The sequence below is a fragment of the Pezoporus occidentalis genome, unplaced genomic scaffold (assembly GCF_034315485.1).
Source record: "Pezoporus occidentalis ecotype Australia unplaced genomic scaffold, CSIRO_AGI_Poc_V1 ctg140, whole genome shotgun sequence".
Lineage (NCBI taxonomy): Eukaryota > Metazoa > Chordata > Aves > Psittaciformes > Psittacidae > Pezoporus > Pezoporus occidentalis.
Window position 1 is genome coordinate 2,156,403 of NW_026913210.1, and position 19,756 is coordinate 2,176,158.

The window sequence follows — 19,756 nt, forward strand, 5'->3', positions numbered from 1 at the left end:
ATGACTCATCACAGAGATGAGTTTTTGTGGCTCATCCGTTCAGGCAGACCATTTTTTATTTTTTATATAAGCGCTCTGTCCTTCCAATGCAAAACACTGCAGAGCTGTCCAGTTGCAATAGAGAACATCCTTTACAGCAAATCTGCTGCAAAGAGGAAAGCAATCAGCTTTATGGTGCATGAAGAAATGGTCTGAATTTTAGAGAAGGACATATATAGCAGATGTTAGGGGAAGATTTAAAAATTGTTTGGTCACTGCAGTACACTGTTGGGGAGATTGTGGAGCCTGTATTGCTTGAGGCTTGCCAAATATATATATAATATATATATAAATGTTAGGTATCTGTCAGGAGTGGCTTAAGGAAAGCTGAGACAGACTTGGAGCACTGAGAGTGAAGTTGATGTTTTGAAGTCTTTTCCAACCTTAGTTTCTGTGATTCCTATCCACATTGCTTTTCATAACTGTTTAGCAGGTCCTTTCTAGCTCTCCTTTATGAATTTAAATAGCTGTTCACTGTTACATTGTTTTTCTTAAATGAAAATTCAGGCACATCTGTGGGTAATATTAGATCAAAAGCAGAAGAAATAGGGGATGCTTTAAGTATCTGGCTTGTTCATAGGTTTCTTCTTCTTCATAGATTTTGTTGTTTAGTGAAATTTTGTGTTCCCCTGTAAGGGTGTGGATGTTAATAGTATGCTACTGAACCTTTTTCATTTGTTTTCCTTGTGTGTGGCAAGATATGGTACCGTGAGCTTTGTATCCCGTATATGTAACTGGAGTATAAAGAATGGCTGTTTGTTTAATCCCCTAGCCATAAGCAATTGCATGTCTTCTCAGGAAATTCAAATCAAAGGCTAGTTGCTGAATATTTTATCAGCAACAGTTTTGTCAGGTATATTGATTGCAGAAACGTTGCTGCCAAACATAGAGCATTATGTTAGAGCCTAATGTCTGTCTTACCCTTTCTTTTATCGTTAAGAATAAATGTTGTGTTCTTCATCTACTATTGTCTTTATACCTTCACCTCTGTTGTTTCCTCTTAAGCTTTCCTTGAGCAGGGGTCCATCAGATGTGCCTTCATGCTGCCGCACTTCTTGCTTCTCCCTGCATACCTTCATTTTAGTCTTTGCCATACAGTCTGTCCTCTTATCATGGACTCCTCACCCTCATTCCTTATGACTCTTTTTTATGTTGATTTCTCATTAAGTTTATTCTTTGGCTCTCTAGCCTATTTGAGCTTCATCTGCTAATACCCATTTCTGTTTCTGAGAGAAATTATTACTTCTGTTTTGATTTTGCCAGAATTCTTATCTGATTGCTGCATCTCCAAATCCCTTTCTCATGACTGTCACCTCCTCATCTCATTTATAATAGTGCAGTAACTATGACTGGTTGTTGAACATAGCAGATTTCTTTGACGTCTTCTTCCTAACTTGTATTTCATACTCAATTATCGTTTTGATGATTTTTTTTTTTTTTCTCCTTTCTCCCTGCATGCATTTCCTGGTTCCTTTGCTTTGCAGGCTGCCTAGAAATCTCCCTTAAGCTTTTTCCTATATTTCTTATTCCCCTGCAGAATCTAAAGGTTTCCAGAGAAAAACTGGTTAGAATCGGCATGTTTACCTTTGCTCAGCAGCTCTTGCCTGCTACTTACAGTGATGGATCCTCATGTTTGCTCTATGCTTTTGTTTCCTTTAGCAGTTTAGTCTGACCCCAAAGCCCCATTCATTCAATTTTTCTGTTTTAATTCCAAATTTCTGGGTTTTACCTCTTGGCTGCCATCTTGCTCCCTTCATAATTTTATTCTGAGTTACTGTCCTCCATCCTTACAGCTGACAGTGAACTATAGTCTGCTTCCCTTCTTTTCCAAACTTCCAAACAGAAGAATTTTCATCTGTGGTCACACATTCTCTCCTCTTTTATTGTACCGTTCCAGTCCAGGTTCCATGTGCTGCTGAAATTGCCTTCATTAAGATCCGTACAGGCTCCTTCTGGCCAAGTTACAGAGATTCCCTACCTTTCTTACACTCCTTGATCTGTACTGCTTTCAGTGCTATCTGTAATTCTCAGCCACTTGATGCCTTATTCTTCCTGGACTTCTGTAATACTGTCCTCTTGTTTTTCACTGCCTTCTACTCTCAGATTATTATTTCTTTTCCTCTACTGCTGTCTGTGCTTGTACTTTCACTCTTCCCCCCCTTTTGTTAACTTAAATCCTTTTATTACCAGATTATTTGACTTGAACTGTTAAGAGCGGTGTTAACTTAATACAACCATAATGGACTTTCTCCCAGATGTGCACATTCTTTCCTGTTATTCTGCTGCTTTTTTACTCGTTGAGGTGTTTCAGTCTGGAATACTTCTTTCCAGTGTATTTCTTCTTTCCGTTTCAGGCTTATTCCACATTCGTGTGAAGTACTTTCACTTTTCCTGGTGTAGTATCTTCTGGGATTTGTACTTTGTTGTCACAACTAGAATTCTTGTTTACCTGTTGTTACTTTTTGATGTTAACAACTGTGTTTCTTTAGGGGCTTTTGCTGTTCTCTGCTTACTTAGGTGGACTTAGCTGTATCTTTTTGTGTCTCTTGACTCTCACCATCTTGAGCCTGGAGCTGGTTGGAAAAATGCAATGTTGGCTTCATATTGCAGTTGTTGTCTCAGAGCAGTGTATATGCTCTTCATTAATTACCATGGGCAGGTCCTCCTAAAAATTCTTTGAACTGTAGTTAGGCCAAAGCATGCTGACCTATATGAGATTAAAACCTTGTAAAGGACAGGAGGAAAAAAGAAAACCAAACCAACCAAGAACCAAACCCCAGACACCTCTCTGCAACTCCTGTCTTGCAGTGCTGTTTATTATCAATACCTTCGTGTGGTTTCAGTCAGGTGTCCTCCCTTGCCATGTCTTTATCATGAGCTTCTCAAGATGGGTGCTTATGTCTAGGTTCAAATTGTTCCTCATGGATCTGCTATGCAACAAAGCTTAAAAAATTTCTACCTAGTTTTGATACAGGTGGGTTTTTATGTTGTGCTGTTTTGGAAAGGATCTTCCCTTCCTGAGTGTTGGTGTCTTTTGAGTGAATGGTGCTGTAGCTCCAGAATGGTAGAATAATCAAATTTCTTTCAAATCTTTAGTTTCATTAAAGAAGAAAAATGGAATCTGTAGTTGAGTGGCAGTACTGTCTTCCGTTTCTTTTCATTCTTCTCCTTTATCAGTGGTATTTTCTGCTATCATAGCGTTAGTCCATTATAAAACTGGTTTTGTGGGAGATAACTGTTGGAGTTAAACACTCCCATGCCACTGTAAGTATCAGGCTATGCTATAAATCTGTTAGATTGAAGTAATTCGTGCAGGGTTTGGGGAGTTTGTTGGTTTTGGTTGGTTTGTTTGTTTTTAAGCAAGCAAACTTACCTTTCAGTGTAAATCAGATTTCTCCACTGGTTGAGTTTATAGCACCACTCCATAAATTTCTCATTACTTTGTGTAAGGGGACAGAATTTCATAATTCATGAAGGGGAACAAACTGGGGAGAAGTGGACCTTAAATTGCTTTCTCTTCAAGTAATTGTTATATAGAATCCATCCTTCCTTTCTGCTCCTACAGTTGAATTAAAGTGGCTGATTCTAGTTAAAAGGCATTTGTTTTATCAAGATGTTACAGGAAGCAAGACTTTGTGACATCTTTGTGTTGGGACAGGGAAATACTGTGCATGTTTGTTTTATCTTTACAGCTTTATATGTTAGTGGCTTAATCTGAGATTTATGAGAAGCTTAAAATCTTGTTGAAAATTGGAGGCATGACTGGGATAAACAAAGCACATGTTCTTGGTGGTTTTACAGGTGGCCTTGGTTTTTACAAAACTAAAAGGACTTCCCATTGTAAGAGGAGATGAAGGCAGATCATCCATTAACTTTCCCTTGAGTGTCTGCTGTCAAAGCAACACAGAATAAATCTAGAATTCCTAACTTAACAATAAATTTGTGGTTGTGATTAAATGTCACTTCTGAACTGCTGTGGACAATGAAGACCATTAATTGTACTTCAGCCATATATCTTCAGCTGTCAGAGGTTCCTGCAGCGAAATTAATGTAGGGGGTATCAAAGTATGCCTGTTTCATTGTGGGTGTGGGTATGATCATGTATGAAGACCAGCTGAGTAAGGGTGTTGATGGGCAGAAACAGAATGAGTTGTGAATTGTACTTCCAGGAGCTAGGAAGCTTCATTTCCCTTTCAACATGCTGACAGTAGATGAAGCTTCCATTCTAGCTTCTGGCAAGCAGACAGAGTATGAAGGATGAAGAGTATAAGCAGGATCCAAGAACAGTGATATTGATTCAGGCAACTCATGAAGTTGTTGAGTACTTTTTGTATTTCTGGTCTGTGAGCTCTATTCATTTCCTGTGAAGCATGAGGTGTCCTTTTACAAATGCTGTCACAAGCAACTGCACAACCTGTGCAAATAATTCCTTTTGATCTTAATGTAGAAAGAAATGTTTCAACTACGTAGGTGCTTGTAAGTACTCTTTCAAACACTTAGCTTTTCCCACTGAGGACTAGCCCCTTCTGAAGTTCAGGCTGTTTTTCAGTTGTGGCACATCTTAAAAGGTTTTAAGTAGCACATTATTTCGTTTACTTTGTCAGGTAACTCAAAGATTGACTTTTTTTTTTTTTTTTTTAAGCACTTCCAGAAGTGCACAGTTTGGATTAAGAACCAACATGGGACATTGCATCCTCACAAGACTTGGTTTTTATAAAGTGTGGACAGTTTTGAAAAAGATTATCTTTCATTGTTAATAGTGAATACTAAATCCAAAGCTTATGCTATTGTTACCATATTATTATATATTATATTACAGTAACTATTAGCAGCTAGAATGCTGTCAGTCATCAGACTCTTAGGTTAGTAATTGTGAGGGTATATTCAGTATCATTCAACTGACTGCTTTTATTTTTCATTTTGAAGAAATTACAATGGTTGTTATGCAGTGAAGTTGTCAACTGTCTTTATGCTGTTTACTCTAAAGACAGGCTTTTCCTTTGAACTTCAGTGGTTTCTTTTGTGAAAATCAAAATTTGCAAACCAACTTGACAGAAACTGGGATTCTGCTTTAATATGATTTCAACACCCAGTGTGTGATGCACTGCAAGAATAGGGGATGATTGCAGTATACAGGCAAGCTGAGATTCCATACTGCGTTTTTACATGCTAGTTTCTAGCTGTCGCTATTTGAACCAGTGATGCTAGAATATGGTGGAGGGTTATGGCAAGCAGAACATGAGGACATGTGCCTGGATGTCGTGTAATAATAAATGCAATGTAGTTAAGCAGCTGTTTACAGCAGGAATAAACTCTGGCCTAATGTATCCCCAGATACATTATTTCACTGAGGAAGAGACCTCTGAATATCATGTACAGATCTGTAGAAACAAAACAGGAAATCCATTAACGTATTATGTTTAAGGTCATGATGGGCATCTCCTGGAGTGCTTTGTCAGACTCCCCATAGCTTGCTATGAAAAACTGAAAAATCATAGAACAGTTAGGGTTGGAAAGAACCTTAAGATCGTCTAGTTCCACCCCCCCTGCCATGGGTGGAGCTAGGTAATCTTAAGGTCCAATTGCCTACTTGTAAGAAAGTATGCTTATGTAATAAGCTAAGGGCTTGACTCATCATTTCCCTTTACATTCTCCTCCCACCCTTTCTTTCATAAATCGGACAAAGCCTTCTTAGCTTTAGTTCCTCTTAATCTAATACGCTTTCAGGGTCCTCAAGCACTACCCTCTTTTTGTAATCCTGAGTGGTTTTCTTTTCTTGTTATGGCAGAATTTTTGACCTGTAAATTGCGATTTTGTATGTAAGAAGTGATGTAACCTTCCCCTGGAATCTATGCTGAAATTTTTCATCATTGTTAGAGCAAGTTGGGGAGAAAGGGTTCTGAGAAATTTTTGTTGGGTTCTTGACATCCTTTTAAATATAACTGAATATGGCTATTGGCGATACAGAAGAATGTACACAGCCAATCTATGCAACAGTTAGTTCATAGCTTTCAGTGTAGTGCCATAAGGACCATGTTTATGGTGACATGTGCAAATGCAAGCCTCAGACCTTGCAGAACCCTCCGCCAAGTAAGCCTTCTTTTGCCTTTAAAAGGTAGGAACTTCTTCTGCAAGATTGTAAATGCAATAGAAAAAGACATGATTTTAAGATTTTCAATTGACAAATCCATTTGAATACAGGATGCATTGTGAAAGAATATTTAGCAAGGTGCTATGAATATCTCTAGTGTTATTTTTCACAGCAGTACTGTGCAGGCCACAAGCTCTTAGAGAGCTGTGATGGTTTTGTTCTTGCATTGTGGCTTTAGACACTGTAAAAGGGTGAAAAGTTCTTTTAGAGAAAATTGCTCATCTAACATCAAGAGATTACAAAGAACAGGGGCAGCGTTTCCTATGGAATGTTCCTTATCTTTTGTGAGGATTATCAATGTCTTTTGTGCAGACCATCAATGGGTTATATTTTTTTTTCTTCTGATAATGTTATATTGTGATAAAAGTTAATGCATTTGGAAGCAAAGTGTGTATTGTACTTGGACAATATTTTACCAGTCCAGAGCTTCGAAATGTTTTGTAATGTGGAACTTGCAGTCTGTTAGTAAGAATAAAATCAGAGAATCTGTTAAACAGGTTGATACACAATTAGAAAATACATCATGATAAAGTAACATTGTAGGTACAAAATGTCTTTAGAAAGGAAATGGTTTGGGTTTTTGTTTTTTTGTTCGTTTGTTTGTTTTTGTTGTCCCCCGGGTCCCTGTCCCCCCCCCCCCCCCCCCGCTTTTTTATTCTTCACCTTCCCCCCCATGACTGCTTTTTACTAATGATTAAGAACCATGGAAGTTCCAAACATAGATTGAAATGGGTATTTTAATGCCCTGAATAATATTATTGTGCTATTTGTAAAGTGCCCTTATTTATTGATGCTTTCAGATGCATACTTAACAAAGGGTAATGAGGAAAAGAAACAATAGCTAAATACTTCGAGGGTTAAAACCTGGGCTTTTGTGTGCAGATGGCTTTATTTCTAAATTTCAAAACATCAGCAGGTGTGCTGATCATGTCAGCTCTTTATTTAATCAGCTGTGTTATGTTTCAAGATAAATATTTAAGTTGTAGACTGAGGTGGAAGCATGTAATAAAGGAGTTTTAAAAGCAGTATTTCAGTTGACTGAAAAGATGAGTGGAAGATGATATACAACACATGTCAGATTCATAAGTGAAGTCCCCATGTATGAGTTTTCACGGTAAACATCTTTATATTACACCATCAGTAATGTTTTAAGTGCTGTCTTGTGTGCTTTCAAGTTTGTTTACGTTATGTTGAAAACTCATAAATATTGTGTGTGGAGTATGAGAACATTACTGAAGTAGCAGGTGTGGACATGTACTGGTAGTATGCTTAGTCTCTGAGAAGCAAAATATAGATCCATTACACTTTGGTGGATAACTCTAAAGCAGCATTACGCCATCAGAAAACTTTTTTCCTAGCCGGAACTCTGAATTTCATACTTACAAAGAATAGCTGCATGCTTTCAGTGGACAAGGGGTTGGAGTAAAGGTGATGTGGAGCTATTAGGGAAATAGGCATGCGGGTGCCTAGATGTAAAGTGCTGGCATGTGGCTTTCAGTAAAATCCAAAAGCGTGACTAATATCTCCTTTGCAGTAAATTGAAAAATAAAGTGGTTTTGAATGAGATTGAAGCAGAAATTCCACAAAAATGGGTGTTAGACACCACTGTGATCTGCATGTTCTGTAAGGCAGTACACTTGGAATTGCCCCATTGTTTGGGCTTGTTAACTAGAGGATAGTGTCATCATGGAGAGTACTTGCAGGAAGCAGTGTGTAGTGTTTTCCTCTCATTCTAGGGAGACTGCCACTTGTAGCTCTAATAGTATTAAAGTGACAAGTTCATTTGCCCCTGGAGGTGGGAGGCACAGCTTTGGTTCTGTAAATCTGAGGGCATTCAAACATCTGCCTCCCAGGAAAATGCTATAATTGGCAAGCTGCATGGGGTAGGAGCAATACTGCTCTTCCCTAGGGGTAGATCCAGGGTAAGTCTACTCTAAGAATTTTTTTTTTATGTGTTTGTGATATGGTGTAGTTCCTCCTTTCAGGGAACTGGTATAGGTGAGTGAAGTAAAATCTGGGTTTGCTGGTGTGTGTTCTTCCTCTACTAATGAAGGCATACCAATAATTTGCTGTACAACAATCAGTTTTATTGTGAATCTGAGAGCATCATTTGAATTCATGATAAACTGTAGTAAGCTACTGCTTGGTGCTGTGTCTGAACACCTGTATGTCCTGCACAGGAAATCTGTAGGTAATGATGAGCGTTTTTACTAGGGCAGCTTCACACAGTGCTCTTAGGCTTCACAGTGCTGCAGACTAATAAGGGTTTTCTATAAAGAATTGCAAGATAGCAGACACAGTAATTAACTTAATGTAGTTTTAACACTTGAAGACTTTTCTTTGTGCCCTTTGTGCCAGAGTGCACTCAACTCGCGAAGGTTTTATATGGAGAGCTAGTTTGCGTTGCAACTTTTGTTCTCAGAAGTGTACTCGTGTGGGGTTAAGGGAGCGTGGTTTTGAGGGATATTTGAGTTTTGGGGGCTTTTTTAGCAACAGTGTCATCCAATCTTCAGAGTAATAGAAAATCCTAGAATAATTACAGACTTCATTCTCCCTAGAGGTAATAACAGAGATGTTCAAGTTGGCACTGTCAGAGACTCTGTTTATTTGTGAAGGTATTTTCCCTCCCTCTCAGTATGAATACTTTTCTGCAGTGCATTTAACATGTTAGAAGTTCCCTACTGCTTTTGTTTGAAAATGTGAAAGAACTTGCTAGATTTTAATTGTGGATTCTGATGTTTTACGCACTGTTCAGTTATTACCTACTAAGTTGGCAACGTATGAATATAAATGCTCTGTTTCTCATGAAGTTACTGATTCACATTTATAGTGAGACGTACATGAGCTATACCTATAATGGGTATCACGTATGTTTTAACCACTCTGTGGTCAAAATTTATTTTGGATGCAATATATTAGTCATTTTACAGATGTCTGACATCCATAGCAAAAGGAGAGGATTGTCTAGTAGCTTCATTTGGTGTCAGTATAGTTGCAGCTGCTTATGAATAGGGGACTTAGGTCTTGGTTTTATGTCTTGCTTTGGGTTGGAGTGATCCAAAAATATCCTAAAGTATTAGTGCTTGGGGTCAAGATTAATTTCCTTTTTCTGTTTAGGCTCTGGAATTAAGATCTGTTCACAGGTGGAAGAAGTTTCATTAGGACAGTATACAGTTAATACTAGTGCTTCTCTTAAACAGCTGAGTGGTATGGAAAGGTGTGCCATGTCTTGGACAGAAAAATGCCATGCTGTCTGATAAACTGTAGAATTATGTTCTTATGATGGAAGCATTTTGGTAAACTAGTAAATTACAGTTCCTCTTTTTTATAGGTGGTATGCTTCATGCTAAAGGCTGGCACGTGATTCAGAGTGTTCTTTAGCTTGTAAGGATACGTAAAATGAATAAAGGACGACTTCTAGACTGGATGACTTCTTGGTGACAGCCTCTTTAACCTGGCTTTCCTATTTCCCAGGGAGAACACAAGAGTGGACCATGCCTTACATGTCATTTTGTGTTGTGCACAGCATGACAAATGGATCCACCAATTCTGAAGCATTGAACTTGCATTGTAGGTGTAAAATGACTGCATTATGTACTCACTATGCTATTAGGATAAACTGAATGCTGTTTATGCAGTCAGTCGAATCTCTGGCACTTTTTTAGCACCAGCCTTCCTTTTAGGAAAAGTAGTTTCTGCAAGAATCGGTGACAGTTTCCCACAAAAGATCCAGTCAGGATGAGTATCCTTTTTTGTCTCTAAGGACAGTTTATTAATGCTTTGTGCATACTGTAGCTCCTATGTAGATAGGTAGCTACATAGTCATCTCTGAATTCCTTGATTTACATATACAAACAGCAGTCATTTCTGTTTACTCTGCAGTATTGAGCTGCTGTCACATACACTGAATCTAGGTGTTACATGAAGGTGATAAAACAAAGGGAAACAAATTGAAAGGGAATATAGTTAAATGAATATGATTCTTAGGATGGGGTTTTGTAAAAAAATTATCTTAAAGTGACACATCAATAATAATATCCTTGAGGATTTATAAAAGTACAATAAAAACTATCTTTTAAAAAGAATAAAACCCTGAAATTCTTGCAACCCCAGATTTTCAGTATCTTTTTATAATTGTCGAAACTGGTTAAAAATTAGAAGAAGGACTATTCCAAGTTTTTCTACCATGACTCTGCAGAGACAAAAACCCCACCTAGATTAATTAAAGCTATTTGAAAAGTTAACTTACATAATCCTTTGTAGTAATTTAAACTGCTGGTAATTTACTTTTTTGGGTTTTGTTTTTTTTTTTTAAAATGTCTATTTTTTTGCTGCTTCAGGAGACTACATGTTTCCCTCTCCAAATAACTTTTAAAGATCATTGATCCAACTTGGGTAACTTGGCAGTGATAGCTAATTCGGCAGTGACAGCTGATTGAAAGATTCAATTGCTTTCCTGTGAGCTTAGTGGAAGATTGAGGTAGAAACACTGTTGCCGCAGAGAAGGGGGCTGTAACATAGCTGAGTTACTCTTAAATATCAGAAAAACTAAACGAGAAGTGGAAAAAAAAAATTAAAAATCGGGAATTGTTTCTGCTGCATGAAGGACTATGATCAGAACTTTCTCTTTGTTAGGTCAGAGGAATCTGATTGTACTGTGTAGAAAGACCAAAGGAAATCAATCTTAACTAGTTCCATGGCATTTAGAACTATTGATTTGTTTTCTAGCTGGGTTCTGTGATTAAAAAACAAAAAAAAAAAAACCCATATCCCACTGAAAACATTAGTCACAGACACCATTTTGAGGAATAAATGGGAGCTCAGATATTCATGCATAAGTGTTTAACTGACAGCCTAACACAATAGTTCTGTGAAAGGAAGATACAACTTAAAATTTTCTTACATTTTGTAGATGATCTTAGGGGGGAGATTTTGTAGAGGGCAAATTGCTGTTGTGTTTGAGATATTAAAAACTTGGAAGGTGGATGTAATATAGAAGGGAGGCTAAGGGCTAGAAGTGGTTAAAAATTTGGGGTGCCTTGGTGAGGGGAGAGTAATAACTAGATTTGTTTTGTGAATTTATCCAGTCTTTAAGGAAAGGTCAAATAATGAATAAATGTATATGGTGAAAGCAGTGGTGACGATTCTGTAGGCTAGGTCTGTGTCTGGCAGTACTGTAACCCACCAGCTGAGCCAACAGAAGCTTTGGAATTTGTAAATGTGTCTGAAAAGTCACATCCTTAAAGCATGGTATGAGCTGCTAAGGGGAGAATGGGTCAAATGCTGAAGTGCCCGAGTACACTAAGATCTGAGAAAACTTTGTAAATCTAGGCCTGATTGTTTAGCTGGGTAAGTAACAAAGCTGTGTCTTGTATTCAGTAACAAAAAAAGTGGCTATTTCTAAGGGCAGGAAGTACAAAAGCATATTCTCGGTGCCTGCAAATGGAAAACTGTATGTTTTGCATCATCTTTGTCTTGCATTAGAACCAGGTTGAAAGAAAAAGAAAACTAAATCAAAAGAACTTACTGCTTTTCAAGTGGGAATGTCAAAATGTGTGCGTTTCAACTTTCCTGCCATACTCTCTGTTATTTTTTACTTGAAGTGGCATGAATTTAAATGAAATGCTGAAGTAGAAGAATAGTGGGTTACTATGTTTCTTTCATATGCACGTAAGATTTTATCTAGTGTTACTTACAAGTAGAGGTAGTGAACAATTTGCCCTGTATGTGTACCTTTACGGATTTTGGAGCACCTGCACTTGGAAGCCTTCTCCTGAGCCAGAACAGCGTAGCTCATGTAACTGGTATCTCATGAAGTTTAACTCTGTTTAGCTTTGCTGGCAATGAACATTTTAAAAAATGACTTCTCTGGGCTTTCTTAACAGTGTGTCTGGTAGTCCTGGAGTTGTATTAGCAGTTTTCAGGACTGCTCTTCCTCACGACTCCTTGTAGGATTTTGATGGGACATCCTTCATCCTGGGTCTCTTTTGAGACTTGTTTTGGGCTGAAAGAATGTGAGGGTTATATTTGTCTGTTCTGGTTTGGTTTTATTTTTTTGTCCTTAACTACCTGAATGAAGCTATGACTGTTCTTATGACCTCTGTGTTCATACGCAAATTGTAATAGTCCCATACTCTCCAATTGGTAGCTTAAACTCGCTAGATGAAGTAAAGCCTAGCATCTAACCTCTCCCTGCCTCTTCTTTTCATACAGTGGATGTTACTGAGACCAGTTGTTCACTGGGCTGTCCTTCATTCAGCCCATCTGTCTCAGTAGCAGCTTCGTTTTCTTCTTCCTAAATCAGATGATCACCACAAGATTTTAGGATTTCTTCCTGCTGCCTCTCTCATGATGTTGCAACATCCTCTGCTGATGGCAAATTCCATCTTATCCTGATCTTATTCACATCTTTGCTACTTACCCACAGCTTGATTATTTATATATATAGTACTGCAGATGTTTTTTACTTGGCTCCTTCTTCAGTCACATCACTCTGAAATTTTACATTGCATGAGACATTTTGTGTTTAAAAAACAATTTGCTGCATCTCTTTGCATCTGTAGTCTCCTGCTCATATGCTGTATTTTTGCACTTTTTTGTGCTTTTATGTGTGTGTTACACTCTGGCTGGGGCAGATGAGTGCTTATATGGTACTATCCAGTACAGATCTTACCGGTAACAGTGAAAGTGGTAACCATTGGTTTTGTGCTATGTTGATACCTGTAAAGAAGCATACTACAGTATGCAGAAGAGATGGGAATTCAGACCTGCTGTTTGGTGCTGCAGAGGTGTATTTTTGGAAGTGGCAGGGACAATGAAATCTGGAGGGGGCTGGTTCTGTTTTGAAGTGGTTGGATGCAATGACTACCAAGAAAATAGCCCCTTTTTATTTTGTGTTTCCATACAAGCACTTCCTGTCTTAAGACTGTGTAGCTGTGAGTTCAACTAGAAAAGCTAATGTGCTGGCATTCTTCTCGCTTCTCTTCTGCAGGAGAAAGCCTAACTTTAGACACCCAACTTTTTAGGTGTGGTATTAAGACATAATTGTAAAATCATGCCAAACCCAACAGTTTTTATTTGGTTTTGAGAAGCATTGAGTTTGCTAAGTCTTCTGTAAAATGGAATATGTCACCTTCTTAACACAGTAATTTGGGTTCTTGAGTAAATAACTCTTAAAACCAGCAGAGAAGAGCTATTATGGGCAGAAAAAGTGTTTCCAACCTGCAAGTTTGGAAACTTGCAGGTTTGGAAACATGGAGAGACAGCCTCTTTTGCCTGCCTTCCACTCTTGAGTGATAGTGCTCCTGTTAATCTGTGCTGTCATTAACAGTGCACAGATAGGCCTGTTCTTTATTAATGACAAAAATATCCACTGAGAGCATAGCATAAATTACCAAATCTCTGTTTAAAGAGAAAACTTGAAATTAATAAAATAATTTTAAAAAATTTTCTTTTCCTCTAGGTTCTTTAGCTTTCTTGCATCAGCAAATACTGAATGCTTTTAGAGGAAAGGCTGAAATGGGTAGAAGTGCTGATTTAGGATTGCAGGCGAGGCATGCCTGCTAAGATTTTATGGTAGTTCAGTTACAATGGAGGCAAAACATAGTTTCTAGGCTGCAAAACAAACAACATCTGTTAGACCTTATGTTGGCCGTAGATTAGTGATTTGTCTTGCCTAAGCATGAATATCATGGTCTAAGTAAACATCTAAGGGTATAAAGAGGACAGGGAATAATAACTAGAGAGATACAGACACCAGCAGGAAAGAAGAGGATGAAAGGTGCGAATCTGTGGAAGAAAATTCAGTGGAATCCAGAATACAAGGAAGCAACTGAGAAGAAAACAGTAGATAGATAACGGCAGCCAGCTTGGGTTGTAGCAAGGTCTGGAGAGGAAGAAAGATTGGACAGGATATTGGAGGTGTTTTTCTAAGGAGGTAATAATTTCATACGGGGTTAGTATGCGGGGTACTCTCTGAGTTTCCTCCAAGAATGCTTTTTGTTTAAAATAATTTCCCCCACTTCTTTAAATTATGTTTTGGATCAGAATAAAGGCTATGGACATAGAATGAATTCTTCTGCATAACCTTCTAATAATGTGCTACACTGTGGCATTTCAAGTTTCTTTTTGATGTACAAATTGCAGTCCACTTGTTAAATAAAATGGATTACTTATGGTAAGTGTTACTAGTCAGACAACCTAAATCTTTGCAAGAGCTATTTCAGAGGATGCCCAGTGGCTTTTAAAAATCCTATTAAAAGATTTTGTTTGCAGATGGTAGAGAGGATGAAAACGTTACAAAACAAACAAACCACAGTATGCAGTGCATCTTACTGCTCCCCTGTTTGTCAAGGGCAGTTTGCTCATAAGATGCAGCTATAGCTGAAATTAGCCTTTGCTGTTTGTACATGAAAGTAGATCTCTAAAGATTCCAGAGTTGGAGTTGATTTAGGAATAAGAAGTGTTAAGCTTTACATATTTTATGCAATTATGATTATGCTAATTATAACAATATAAATGTCACAATCTTCTTGTAAATGTTAAGTTTAAATAGTGTGTTAGTTTTAAGTGTGAACTACCAGGATCAGAAGACAGTTTTGTTGATTGAATGTAGTAGAATTGATAGTGTGATCTTTTAGCATCTCTCACTACTGATTATTGAATAAAAGAAGTTTGACTATTCAGAACTTGGAGTGAATTTGCACAGTTTGAGTTAAAAAATACAAACATATCTTCAGGTGGAAGTTATTTAATAAAATATTGCAGAAGTAACATTGAATTCCCTAATGCAAAGCCAGACTACTTAGAAAACTGTGTGTTTTGAATTACGGTGTATGCAGAATTTCATTTATATTATACCCAGTTTGTAGTTTTTTAATGGTAGCATTTAAAGGGGTTGCTTTGTGCCTGTGATTTAGCAAAAACTAAAGTAATGAATACAGAAAAACCCACCCTGCTAATGTCACATGAGTTACACGCGATTGCCTTTTTGGAGAAAAATCTGAGAAAATACATACTGGAGATAAAAACTGTTGACATTTTACCCAACCATTCTGTTTTAATTCAGTTCTGACATTTGCTACCTTGTCAGCAGAGCTTTGGAGATGCTTCAGTCCTAAGAGAAAAAAGAATTAAAAAATTTGAATAGGTTACCTCTTCTGTCTCTGAAGAGAGCTATTCTGGACTCTCCCCATATCAATCTCCTTTTCTTCCTCCACAAGTGTGAAAACAATGTGTGTGGGGTTTGAGTCTTAGTAGAAGTATGTGAAGAGTTAGTATTTGGGAGCTAATAGAAAAAGCTTGTATGTGTAACTATCTTTAAAAGTAACTGTAGTCAATATTCTTGTTACAGTAAACAAATTCTCCTATGGTGGTTAGCTGTGTACTAGAGTGAATGCTCCTTTTTTTTAAAAAAAAAAAAACAAAACAAAAAACAAAAAACCTCACATTGTTTTCTTAAATTGATTTCCCCTAGATGCCAAAAATTACTGTTTTTAACAGACTTTAATTATCTTAGCAATGTATACACAGGTGAGAAATTTTACCTCAGGAGCAGCAAACTGAATTGCTTACAGTGCCTTCATTATACTCTGCAATAGAACCTCCATCACTGTGTATTTCAACCTTTAAGTACACAACTTTCCTTTCTGGCACCTGGGCTATACTGAGTAGGGATTTTTTTTTTTTGCTGAAATGTTAAGCTCAGCTGCCTCTTGGCAGGCAGAGAATTGTTCCTTTAACATCAATTTATTACCTCGTTTCTACATTCACTGTGTGTAAAACTTGTTAAACCTGTAAGTAGTGTTTTAAAACTGAAGCGCTTTTGAAAGGTTCAACCTTTTACCCTTCTTGGAAAGCAGATTAATGGAAAGTAGTTGTGGAAGACTGCAGATATTGTTGATTCCACGCCATTAGCTTTTGTTAATAAAAAAATAGGGGAAAATAACCTTACTTGTGGATAAATACCTGTAAATTCCTGGGAAAATTACCTGTCTTCTGTATAAATAATTCTTTGTTGATCTAGCTTCCCATGGAGGTGCTTCTTTTGAAGCGTCTTTCGTGAGCCTGCCTTTTTAATTTCTTTGACAAAGGTGCTTCGTCTGTGTCAGAGTTTAAAGATAACTCCTGCTATATGTTAATGCTCTGGATAATTGTTTTCTGGATTTGTCTGTTATGAATAGAAAACAATTTATAAAGTGTTGTTAACCTCACTTCTCTCTTCTTCACTCAAGAGCTCTAAGCGAGAGTGGAAGCCTCTTGAGGACCACAGCTGCACAGATGTACCATGGCTACTCTTATTTATTCTCTTCTGTGTAGGAATGGTGAGTAAAACTCAAAGAATACCGTGAATGTTATATAATTAAAGATTGTGCATTTATTAGAAGTTTTAAAACCCTTCAGTAACTTAGTCACTGGGTAAGTTGAGGGCATACTGGCATGTGAACTATCAGATGTACAACAGAAGCAGGTAGTATGTATGTATCAAAGGCTTTTGGTAGGAATCCATAGCTTATTATTTGGGTCAGTTATTGTTCTGGCTTTCCTTCTCCTGAAACTCCAGTTTCACTTGTAAGGGATTTTTGACGTGGTGAGGTATCACTTGACTCATGTTCCTTATGGGACTGTATGTGTCCAGCTTTGAGTCTAGTAAACAGTTCTGTGCATCTCAGTAAACTTTTTTCTGAGAAACAAATCGTGAATATCAAAAAGTCGACTTGTTTTTTCTTGGATGCTGTTATACTATTAATAACTGTATTACTAATGGCAGGATCTTTCTTTCAAAGTTATCCCAGTTTCATCCTGTATGATGAAACTGCTGTATTTCTCAACTTAGCCTCACAACACTGTGCACTTTATATTAAAAAAACCAACCTTCAAAAGCTGCAGAGGAGTGAAAATCAGAAATACAATCTGTTTTTTTTCTCATCTTTTGTTTCATGTACCTTCCTAAACAGGGAATGTTTGTCGCTATCTTATACTGCTGTGTTGCAAGCAGTAGCCCTTAGGAGTATGGAACTTCTATGCTGTCAGCTTTCTTTTCTGCTGTGCCTTGGTATCTGGTTTTTGGAGTTATTCCACTGTAAAATTTCTTTTCCCCCAGTGTTTGTCATTTTCTGTGCTTCAAATGTAAAAACGTGTTTTATTTAAATCATATGAATTATATTCTAACTGTAGTGTGAACATCTTAAGATTGTAAAAAGCACAGTACTTCCTGAAGCAAGCAGCTCTTTCATGGTGTTTTTTTTTTCCTGCCTATGTTGATGTTCTGTGGTTACTCAGTCTATATGTACCTGTTCCCCCAATTATTTGTGAATCTCTTGTGTGTGAGTGTTCTAGATTTTCCTGTCTAAACAGTATGATATACAGAGCAATTTTCCTATTGGGTCAAATATCCTGCTAGTTACTGTTCTAGGAGACTTCATCTGAAAGGTCAGGTACTATAATGGGTGAGGCGGGCAATCCCTGCACTGTTGTAAATTAGCTTAGATGGAGGTAGGTGCATTATTTCCCTTCCCCTGTGTATAGGGAAGAAATTTTTGAACCAGTCAAGAACCTGAGTACTAATATATGTAAAATGCATGCTTGTATGTCCTTTACAGAGTAGTAAGGGATCTGAGAAATTGAAAGTGAGTGCTGGAAATAACTTTAATTACGTATGATAGTCTTTCACTCACTTTGTTGTTGTTTACACTTCAAATATTAAGTCTATGAGTGCATTAGTGCATTGGCAAGAGAAAGATAATGACCAGCTTGCTGCCTGGAATTTCTCTATAGTGATAGCATGCCTGTCAGAGAAGACCACTCTCCTGTATCTTCAGACCTTTAAAAATCACCCATACTTCAACCGTTTCATGCCAACTTCATTATCTGTTGTCACCATCTCATCTGATCCTGTTGATGTCATCTGTTGCTCCACACATTTGTCTCAGCTGTTTACTCTGCTTCCCCTTCTGAAATCTTAGCTTGCCTCATCTATAAAAACAGTTCATTTGATGGTAGTGGAGCGAACGGATGGTTCACTTCTCCCTGTCAGCAGTGTTACTAGAGAGCTAATGATTCTTTTGGGACAGTCCTCTGCATAATCACTGCCTTCATCTTCATTTTGCTAGTGAAATACATCTGAAAGTTCTCAGCAAAGCCTCCCTGACGCGGAAGCATTACTCTGAGCTGTTTTGCATCCCCCTGCTCTGGGTCTGTTTCTTTCCTGCATTTGAGCCCAGCATAGTGGCTGGAAGCGTAGTGGCCTTGATCTGGTCACTTGCTTTGGAGGATTTCCTTAAACTTATGTCAGATAGACTTCTAGATTCTAGGTTATCTTTGAAAGTACATAATTTGAAGGAAAAGAACAGGAAAAACTTAAAGTGGGAAAATCTGGGCTGTCTGGAATCCTCCAAGGTACATACTAATCCTTGACGACTCCAGCTCTGCTTCTAGTTCTCCAATGCCTGCTCTTGGCCTCCTGCCTTTTGTTTCATGCACCACTTGCTGATAATATGACTCTCAATCACCTACAGGGTTCTTAACTATGCTTGGATAATATTCAGTCTTTCAAACTGCATTCAATTTTATAATTGCACAAAAGTTCTCTGGATTGTCCTTGTCTTTCCTTTTTCAGTCTGAAAGAATTTTTAAAGAACCTCCACTTAGAAATAGATGGATTCAGCTGACTTCTCCCACATGTCATGAGTATCACCTAAACTATGTTTTTGGTTTTTTTTTTCTTCTCCAGGGTTTTATCTGTGGCTTTTCAATAGCTACAGGAGCAGCTGCGAGACTGCTTTCAGGATATGACAGTTATGGAAATATTTGTGGGCAGAAAAATGTAAAGGTGGAGGGAATAGTCAACAGTGGTCTGGACCTCACACACAAGAAGTGAGTATGGGATTCCAATTGCTTCATTCTGTAAACCAGGAAAGGCAAAACCTGTCTTCCTTTGAGAGTGGTTTTCAATAAACTGGGAAAAGGGATATGCTAACTCATTACTGCTTGTCCTTCTCCACTCCTGTCAGCTAGAGAACAACTGTCTTTTGTACTAACCAGCAGTACTACTTTGAGAGCATATGTTAACAGATGTGTGATATAAGTACAGCTAAGATATTGATAGAATTTCCCTTTCTTGGCATCCACTTTATATAGGAGACTGTATCAGGCCACTGAAGAATCTTGTTTGAGTTTTAGGTACAAGAAGTATTCTGAGATTTGGGAACAGGCCTTTGATACCTATGTAGATATGGTTGCTTTTGATGCTGTATACTCATTTTTTGTTATTAAGTTTAGGGGTAGATGGGATAACTCTGACACATTAAAATGAGAGTTTAAACTGTAAGCAAAATATATATAAGTGGCTTGTGGAGAAAATGCATAGAACTTAAAGCAACACAGCTCTTATTAAGCAGTGTCATGTTAAAACACATACCAGCACAGGTATAAGATGTCTTTTTCATTGTTGATTATGAACTAAAATAACTTTGATTTCCGACTCTGATAGCCTTTGCTTCACACTTCACTTTCAAATTAACAGAAAATCTATTATTTGCATGAATTATTTTGGAAGGATGCTTTCCT

At 37.6% G+C, this 19,756-nt stretch overlaps 1 protein-coding gene across 1 annotated transcript in view; it reads left to right on the forward strand.

Annotated features, from left to right (window-relative positions):
- LOC134159115 (choline transporter-like protein 1) overlaps positions 1-19,756 on the forward strand; it is a 28,282-nt gene that overhangs the window by 1,638 nt on the left and 6,888 nt on the right. Inside the window, exons 2-3 of the mRNA XM_062609726.1 lie at positions 16,423-16,512; positions 18,921-19,063. Coding sequence (XP_062465710.1) covers positions 16,423-16,512; positions 18,921-19,063 — 233 coding nt within the window. The remainder of the gene's footprint in view (positions 1-16,422; positions 16,513-18,920; positions 19,064-19,756) is intronic.